Genomic DNA, 9,388 nt, shown 5'->3' with positions numbered 1-9,388 from the left:
TAATGTTCTCTCATTTTCAGGTAACATTCCGACTCCGCACGTGAAATACCACGCTGGAGGGAACCCGTACCAGTTTTTCTCCTTTAAATTCAGTTTTTCTCCAGTTTTTAAAGCCTTTATTTCAAACATAAATCCTTTAATGTGAAGTAATTTTTTCTCTCGTTTTCAGGTAACATTCCGACGCCGGACGTGAAATACCACGCTGGAGGGAACCCCTACCAGTTTTTCTCCTTTAAATTCAGTTTTTCTCCAGTTTTTAAAGCCTTTATTTCAAACATAAATCCTTTAATGTGAAGTAATTTTTTCGCTCGTTTTGCAGGTAACATTCCGACGCCGGACGTGAAATACCACGCGGGAGGGAACCCGTACCAGTTCCACCTGTGCGGCACGAGCTTCTCTCTCGGAGGAGGCAACAAGATGCACATGAACGCCTTCTCCTCCGGAAAGAAACCCTACAACTGCGACATATGCGAGCGTGCCTTCTCCCGGCGGGGAGACCTCAAGACGCACATGAGAACGCACACGGGCGAAAAACCGTACAAGTGCGACGTGTGCAAGCGCGCGTTTTCGCGCCGCGGCGACCTCAACACGCACATGAGGACGCACACGGGAGAGAAACCGTACGCGTGCGAGGTGTGCAAGCGCGCGTTCTCGCGGCGCGGCGACCTGACGCGACACGTGCGCACGCACACGGGAGAGAAGCCCTGCAAGCTCGACCTCGCCGATCGATTCTCCTCCTCCTCCGCCTCCTCCGCGGTGGCGGCGGCGGCGGCGCAGAACAGCCTGGCCCTCGTGAAGGATGCGCGGACGGGCGACAAGCCTTTCACGTGCGAGCTGTGCAAGCGAGCGTTCTCCGCGCGCGGGTACGCGAACGCGCGGACTCACGGCGGCGGAGATCGACCGTACACGTGCGACGCGTGCAGGAACGCTTTCTCGTGCCTCGGAAACCTGAAGACGCACTTCGACAACAGCGTCGGCGGAAAGACGCACTACGACGGCGTCGGCGTCGGCGGGGAGCGGGTGTACAAGTGCGAGCTGTGTGAGCGGACCTTCGCGAAGGCCTGCGACCTGAGCGCGCACCTGCGCACGCACACGGGGGAGAAACCGTACCGCTGCGACTCGTGCGATCGCTCCTACTCGAAGCGCGGCGACCTGACCGTGCACGTGCGCACGCACACGGGCGAGAAACCCTACAAGTGCCACCTGTGCGAGCTGGCGTTCGCGCGGCCCGGCGGACTCCAGGTGCACCTCCGGACGCACGCCTGCGAGAAACCGCACAAGTGCCACCTCTGCGAGCTGGCCTTCTCCTCGCAGGGCGGTTTACAACGGCACGTGCGCAGCCACAGTGTCGAAAAACCGTACAAGTGCTACGTGTGCAAGCGTGCGTTCTGCACGCAGGGCGGGTGGCAGCGGCACATACGCACGCACGCCGTCGAGCGGCCGTACAAGTGCGATCTCTGCGACCGGGCGTTCGCGAAGCGCGGCGACCTCAACGTGCACATGAGGACGCACACGGGCGAAAAGCCGCACAAGTGCGAGACGTGCCAGCGCGCATTCTCGCGCCGCGGCGATCTCAACACGCACATACGGACGCACACGGGCGAAAAGCCGTACGCGTGCGAGCGGTGCAAGCGAGCGTTCACGCGCCGCGGCAGCCTCAACACGCACATCCGGACGCACACGGGCGAAAAACCGTACAAGTGCGAGCTGTGCAAGCGAGCTTTTGCGAAGCAAGGGGACCTGATGATACACATACGGACGCACGCTGCCGCCGGCGGCGAAAACAGTTCCAACGTGACGTACGTGAAGGATCTTCCGCTCAGCGATGACATGTGGTACAGCTTTGCTTAGCGAAAGAAAGCGATGACGCGTGGTACAGGTTTGTAAATTTTGATGAGAAAAATCGGTTAAAAATGCGGGAATCGGTTGTCTCACTCTTGTTATTTATCTACTCTTGATAACAGTGATTTATATAGATCTACATGTTGAGGTGCTTTCTTACACTAGTTGGAACCTTCAGTGAATTTATGGACCTGGTTACAGCAAAATACCAAGTGCGCCACTAGTAACACATGTAACCATTTCACGTAGAATTTACGTCGCACTTCTGGCAACAGATGTGCTTGTACCGGAAAAGGTGTGCATATGTTAATTTCGGCGCATACAGGTAATTCGATTTGCAGTGTAATCATGTCCCTCAAAAAGGGCGCGAATCAGAAACGTGTGAATGAGATCATAAATTGCGATTAATCAAGATTTTTATATTCAGAGCCGATTTATCAGTGAAATCGACAGTGTATGCGTGTGAGGAAAATTAGAATAACGCATGCGGGAATTATTAGCAGATCACTAGTTTAGAGCATCGATGGTCTAGATAGTAGAAAGCACATTTGACTTCGAGAAGAAATCGAGGGTTCGAGTCCAACCGTAGCCAATGCCGCTGTGCTCTTGTCGGCTGTAACTGTGCGTTGCTCAAGTCTCGAGCAATGCACAGTTACAGCCGACACCCACTTTAGAAATTTCCCATAAGCTTCCCCGAGTGTAGAGTGTGATAGCGCTGTGTTGGGCTGTTGGGGGCCTTGGCAATTCCAGTGAAATCTCTACTAGGTGTCATGAGGCACTGGACCGAGGGCTTTATGATCGTGCTCAAAAATCAAGGACAAGTCTACTCATTAACACTTGTAAGTGGAAGGAAGTTCTGTAATTACAGACACTATTGTCACACTGTTGACACTCTGTGCGCACGCCGGTAGGAACGCGTGTGTCCACGCCACAATTCGGAGGTCTTCGCCTACAAGGCTACACCACACAGCGCAGCCAACACCTAAGGATTATATTTACCAACGGCAGTCAGAGTCTGCACGAAAAACATCCACCCTCATTGGCCCAGCGGGCCTGTGAAATGTATAATTCACTGGCCCGCACTAGGTTTTACAGGCCCGAATCAATGATCATCATATTATGAAAAGATAAACAGAACTCTTTGTTGTATTTTTAGCTCATCTGACATAGTCAGATGCAGCTTGTAGAATCGCATGATCGTCCGTGCGTCCGTCCGTGCGTCCGTCCGTCCGTCAACAGTTGGGCACAAATCTTAAAGCCGCACAATGCGCATCCAAACGCTAATTTCTCCACTCGCGTAGCGTCCGTCGTGCGTGCCGTCCTGTCCGTCAACAGTGGGCCACAAATCTTAACAAGCCGCACAAGTGCGCATCCAAAGCGCTAATCTTCTTCAGTTACTAGACTAGCAAATACTTCGTGTCATGCATAATCATACTACCTTATGGCCAAAAATAACTCTAGTTCCTCCCATTTCACTGCGCGTTTCTTATAAAAGGTTATTTGAAAATACCTCCGATGTTGTGACAGTTTCAATCTCCAGCAACCGTGCAGCGGTGCCGTCAAGCGGTACGGCGCGCCAGCAAGATAAAAACATCTGACGTCACGTCACCACTTCGATGTTATGTTGTTTGAAACAAGTTAGCGTTGCGCCTTGATTACCTGATTTCGCACCTCTTCTTGTTGGCAACCGCGCAGTCAAATGGGAGGAACTAGAGTTTATTTGCCATAAGGTAGTATGATTATGCATGACACGAAGTATTTGCTAGTCTAGTACTGAAGAAATTAGCGTTTGATGCGCATTGTGCGGCTTTAACCGCTCGACGTACGGTCACGATATTCGCGGACGTGGGGGGGTAATCCGGAAACGAGTTGGGATGTCGAAGCTGGGGGTCAAAGGTCAAAGCTCAAGATGTGTAAAAGAAGGGGGAACATTCACTCCTTAACTTAAGGTATACGGAGGAAATGCAGAATTGCGGCACAAATCTAAACGGCTTCACCGACCTAGCTCGTGATAGTCGGTGTATAGCATCAATGGTAGGAAAAGCCATCACTGTGCCGAAATTGGAGCGTCACGTCAAAGGTCAATGGGCACAGGGCAGATTTTAGACATTTTTCTGAGGACATGGGTCTGACGGAGCAATTGAAAAACTTTTTTTGTTTCAGCGGTGACCTACGCATTTTTATGGCATTATTGAAAGGACCATAAAATCTACTTTCTGCTGACATGCGAAGAGTAAGTGTCAGATAACCTTTTGACCCTCAGAGGAGGGTTAAACATGGATTGTTGACTGTCTGTTAGAAAGAATTGACTGGCGCGGTTTGCTAGTAGAATCTATACATGCCTGGATGTATGAGGCTACAATGTCACAGTGAAATTTCAAAAGCTAAATTTGTGTTAAAGAAGGTTATGCTCCTTAAATCATATAATTTCTATGGCATTCTGTACTGTCAGTATGTTACATGTAACGTATATGCCACTGCCAGTGCATGTGTTGGTGGTACTGTGGAGTTTTTGCCTGCGTTAATTGTGTTACAGGTGGCAGCTCTCTATTGCCAGCCTGTAGGCTTGCGTAGGTAAATGGATGAGTGCTTAGATATTCTGTCTTGCAGATAGTTGTTGCTACTAAGTATGATGGGAGCTTCCATCTTTAATCTGAAGACACTTAAACGTACGCGCCATCTCGTGGCAACTTTCATAAGCGATCCCAACGAACATTCTTTTGAGAAGGTTCCTGATACCATCCCTGTGCATTCACTGTTTCGGCGTGTATGTGAACACATTTGGGACTAACAGGGTTTACTAGAATCCCACACTCCACCACAGAGTCACCGCAGTAGACGTTAGATGAGCGCTGTCGCTTGCTGCGGCACTTGTTTAGCTCATCTGACGTAGTCAGGTGCAGCTTGTAGAATCGCATGATCGTGCGTCCGTCCGTGTCCGTCGTCGCGTGGCGTCTGTCAACAGTTGGGCACAAAATCTTAACGCGCTTGACGTACGGTCCACGATATATTCGAGACGTCTGGGGGGATCGTCAAAACGAGTTGGGATGTCGAAGCTGGGGGTCAAAGGTCAAAGGATCAAGAGGTGTAAAAGAAGGGAACATGCCCTCCTTAACTTAAGGTATAGGGAGGAAATGCAGAATTGCGGGCACAAATCTAAACGGCGTCGACCTAGGCTTGTGATAGTCGGTGTATAGCATCATGGTAGGAAAAGCCATCACTGTGCCGAAATTGTGAGTCACAGGTCAAAGGTCAAAGGGCACAGGGCAGATTTTAGACATTTTTGTGAGGACATGGTCTGACAGGCAGCGATTGGAAAACTTTTTTGTTTCAGTGGTGACCTAGCATTTTTATGGCTTTTATTGAAAGGAACATGAAATGTACTTTTCTGCTGACATGCGAAGAGTAAGTGTTCGGATAACTTTTTGACCCTCAAAAGGCGGATTAAACATGGATTTGTTTACTGTTACTGTTAGACAAGAATTTGACTGCCGGCGTTTGCTAGTAGAATCTATACATGCCTGGATGTATGGGCTGTTGCTATCCCCTGGGCGTGAGGGATCGGTCAGCGTGATTACAGTTAACGTATACATCAAAATTATTACTCATCCGGTAACGATAACTCCAACATCTCCAACGCTAACCCTAACACTAAACATATATATATAGGAGCGCTTTATATAGGGGGTGTGATCCACAAAAATTAATCTATGCTGTGGGGACAGATATCATGATGCAAAAACTCTAACCCTAACCCTAACCCTAACCCTAATCCTAACCCTAACCCTAAACCTAATACTAATACTAATACTAATACTAATAATATTAATCCTAATACTAGTGCTGCCAACGTTGCGGTGTCCCTCCACGCCGGGGGATAGCATTACCGGATGTATGAGGCTACAATGTCACAGTGAAATTTCAAAAGCTAAATTTGGTTGAAGAAGGTTTATGCTCCTTAAATCGTATAATTTTCTATGGATTCTGTACTGTCAGTGTGTTACATTCTAGCGTATGCCACTGCCAGTGGCCACTGCCAGTTGCATTGTGGTGGTAGTGACTGTTGGTAGTTTTTGCCTGCGTTAATTAGTTACAGGTGGCAGCTCTTCTATTTTTAGCCTGTAGGCTTGCGTAGGTAAATGGATGAGTGCTTACCTATTCTGTCTTGCAAATAGTTGTTGCTACTACGTACGATTGGGAGCTTCCAATCTTTAATCTGAAGACACTTAAACGTACGCCGCCATCTTGTGGCAACTTTCATAACGATCCAAGGAACATTCCTTTGAGAAGGTTCCTGATACCATCCCTGTGCCTTCCACTGTTTGCGGCGCGTATGTGAACACATTTGGCACTAACAGGGTTTTACTAGAATCCCACCACTCCACCACAGAGTCACGCGCAGTAGACGTTAGATGAGCGCTGTCGCTCCGGCGGCACTTGTTTTCATTCAAATCTCGCTCGCAGCAAGGCAGCTTTATATGTCTGTGCAAAACAATGCATAGGGACGGGTGAAACAGAAAAATCTCATTATGTCTAGCCATTCATAAAAAACTTGCTTGCCGCCGAACAGGCAATGCAATTTCAAGCTACTTGCTCGGGTCCGCGAATTTTGGTTGCTCCGGCCATCGGGCAAGCGGGTTTGTCGAGCACGCCGCACCGCAGGGTCCGAATTTCGGATGAAAATCTAGTGGACAGCAGGACCACCGACTTCAGAAAAGTTGGTGGACCTGCCACAAAAATTTGGTGGTCGGCTTATTTACTAGCAGTGAGTAACAAAATATTATATAAAGATAACGCATTGGCATTAAAACAGCATACATGTAACTTAATTAGAGTTTGGTCAAATAATGTTTCAATTCTTGGGAATGTTGGGGGAGCCGTTCTGGGTAAGGTTTTACTTTCGTTTTTCTCCTCCACGCGTCCATGGTACCCCCATGCATAGATCAATGCCTGCCGCACATCCGCAAAGTTACAAGTGCCTAGAATCTGTTATATAATATATACAGTTCACATTGCTTCTAGATATCTACCTGAATAAAAACAGTCTACTTTTAGCGTTAAGAAATGACGAATTCAGTTAACAGCTTTGATTACGGTGCATTTCAGGTGTCAGCTGGTCATGCCCTCACTCCCTACGATAACCCCTGCAATATATAAACTTATTGTTATGGCGGTCATAAAAACACTGGCATGCCGGCGATGCACAATCGATTTTTTAGACTAATTCACGAGTTTTTGTTCGTGGAGATGTGGCACAAGCAAAAACTTGGTGACCTCCGGGTCGGAACTAATTTCGAACGCTGCCGGCCGGCACAGGAGCGTTTTTTTTCTCGATATCTTCCAAAATTTTCGCTCTCGTAATTGTTGTTATCCAGAGCGCTTTGAAAGCTGACGGACGGCGAAATCGCTCGCCGCTCCCGTGTATTTTTTTCGCTGGTGTCTGTGCGTGCGTGTGCGTGCGTGTGAATTGCCACGTGGGAGAGAAACCCCTATCAGTTTAACACCTTTATTTCGAACATAAATCCTATAACATGAAGTAATGTTCTCTCGTTTTCAGGTAACATTCGACTCCGCACGTGAAATACCACGCGGAGGGAAACCCCTACCAGTTCCACCTGTGCGGCACGAGCTTCTCTCTCGGAGGAGGCAACAAGATGCACATGAACGCCTTCTCCTCCGCGAAAGAAACGCCTACACTGCGACATATCTGCGAGCGCGCCTTCTCCCGGCGGGGAGACCTCAAGACGCACATGAGAACGGCACACGCGGGCGAAAACCGTACAAGTGCGACGTGTGCAAGCGCGCGTTTTCGCGGCCGGCGGCCGACCTGCAACACGCACATGAGGACGCACACGGAGAGAAGCGCGTACGCGTGCGAGGTGTGCAAGTCGGCAGCGTTCTCGCGGCGGCGGCGACCTGACCGCGACACGTGCGCAACGCACACGGGAGAGAAGCCCTGCAAGCTCGACCTCGCGATCGATTCTCGCTCCTCCTCCGCTCTCCTCCGGGTGGCGGCGGCGGCGCAGAACAGCCTGGCCCTCGTGAAGGACGCGCGGACGGGCGACAAGCCTTTCACGTGCGAGCTGTGCAAGCGACGCGTTTCCGCGCGCGGTAGCGCGAACGGCGGCGACTCACGGCGGCGGAGATGCGACCGTACACGTGGACGCGTGCAGGAACGCTTTCTCGTGCCTCGGAACTGAAGACGGCACTTCGACAACAGCGTCGGCGGAAAGACGCACTACGACGGCGTCGGCGTCGGGCGGGGAGCGGTGTACAAGTGCGAGCTGTGTGAGCGGACGCTTCGCGAAGGCCTGCGACCTGAGGCGCGCACACTGCGCACGCACAGGGGAGAAACGCGTACGCTGGACTCGTGCGATCGCTTCCTACTCGAAGCGCGCCGACCTGACCGTGCACGTGCGCACGACACACGGGGCGAGAAAGCCCTACAAGTGCCACCTGTGGCGAGCTGGCGTTCGCGAGCGCGGCCCGGCGGACTCCAAGGTGCACCTCACGGACGCAGCGCCTGGCCGAGAACCGCGCAGCAAGTGCCACCTCTGCGAGCTGGCCTTCTCCTCGCCGGGCGGTTTACAACGGCAGCGTGCGCAGCCCACAGTGTCGAAAAACCGTACAAGTGGCTACGTGTGCAAGCGCGCGTTCTGCACGCCAGGGCGGGTGCAGCGGCACATACGCACGCACGCCGTCGAGCGGCCGTACAAGTGCGATCTCTGCGACCGGTGCGTTCGCGAAGCGCGGCGACTCAACGTGCACATGAGGACGCACACGTGCGAAAAGCCCGCCACAAGTGCGAGACGTGCCAGCGCGCATTCTCGCGCCGCGGCGCATCTCAACACGCACATACGGACGCAACACCCGGCGAAAAAGCCTGACGCGTGCGAGCGGTGCAAGCGAGCCGTTCCAGCGCGCCGCGGCAGCCTCAACACGCCACTCCGGCGCAGCGACGCAATCAGCGCAGAAAACCGCTAACAAGTCAAGTGCGAGCTGTGCAAGCGAGCTTTCGCGAAGCAGGGGGACCTGATGATACACATACGGACGCACGCTGCCCGCCGGCGGCGAAAACAGTTCGCAACGTGACGTACGTGAAGGATCTTCCGGCTCAGCGATGACATGTGGTAGCAGCTTTGCTTAGCCGAAAGAAAGCGATGACGCGTGGTACAGCTTTGTTTAGCGAAAGGAAGCGATGACGTGTGGTACAGCTTTGTTTTAGCGAAAGAAAGCGATGACACGTGGTAACAGTTTTGCTTAGGCGAAAGGAAGCGATGACATGTGGTAGCAGCTTTTGTTTAGCAGAAAGAATAGGCGGATGAAATGCGTGTACAGTTTTGCTTAGCGAAAGAAAGCGATGACGCGGTGGTAGAGCTTTGTTTAGCGAAAGGAAGCGATGACGTGTGGTACAGCTTTGTTTAGCGAAAGAAAGCGATGACACGTGGTACAGTTTTGCTTAGCGAAAGGAAGCGATGACATGTGGTACAGCTTTGTTTAGCAAAAGAAAGCGATGATGCGTGGTACAGTTTTGCTTAGCGAAAGG

The 9,388-nt window shown here is 51.2% G+C and overlaps 2 protein-coding genes across 5 annotated transcripts in view; both read left to right on the top strand.

Annotated features, from left to right (window-relative positions):
- The window catches only part of LOC106813947 (zinc finger protein 84-like), a 19,707-nt gene that overhangs the window by 8,749 nt on the left and 1,570 nt on the right, over positions 1–9,388 (top strand). For 2 of the 4 annotated variants that reach the window (XM_014818196.1, XM_014818193.1), the window contains exon 2: positions 320–1,879. In XM_014818196.1, coding sequence (XP_014673682.1) covers positions 320–1,851 — 1,532 coding nt within the window. In that variant the 3' untranslated portion in view covers positions 1,852–1,879. Of the gene's footprint in view, positions 1–319; positions 1,880–9,018; positions 9,057–9,219; positions 9,382–9,388 lie in introns of those variants that run through there. The other 2 variants (XM_014818194.1, XM_014818195.1) reach the window with 2 other exon arrangements.
- The window catches only part of LOC106813941 (galactosylceramide sulfotransferase-like), a 12,167-nt gene continuing 10,275 nt past the window's right edge, over positions 7,497–9,388 (top strand). Inside the window, exons 1-2 of the mRNA XM_014818187.1 lie at positions 7,497–7,626; positions 7,958–8,576. Coding sequence (XP_014673673.1) covers positions 7,497–7,626; positions 7,958–8,576 — 749 coding nt within the window. The remainder of the gene's footprint in view (positions 7,627–7,957; positions 8,577–9,388) is intronic.

Source organism: Priapulus caudatus, unplaced genomic scaffold, assembly GCF_000485595.1.
Source record: "Priapulus caudatus unplaced genomic scaffold, Priapulus_caudatus-5.0.1 Scaffold847, whole genome shotgun sequence".
Classification (NCBI taxonomy): Eukaryota; Metazoa; Priapulida; class Priapulimorpha; order Priapulimorphida; family Priapulidae; genus Priapulus; species Priapulus caudatus.
The sequence above is the reverse complement of the archived record's forward strand: the minus strand, read 5'-3'. Positions and strand labels throughout refer to the sequence as shown.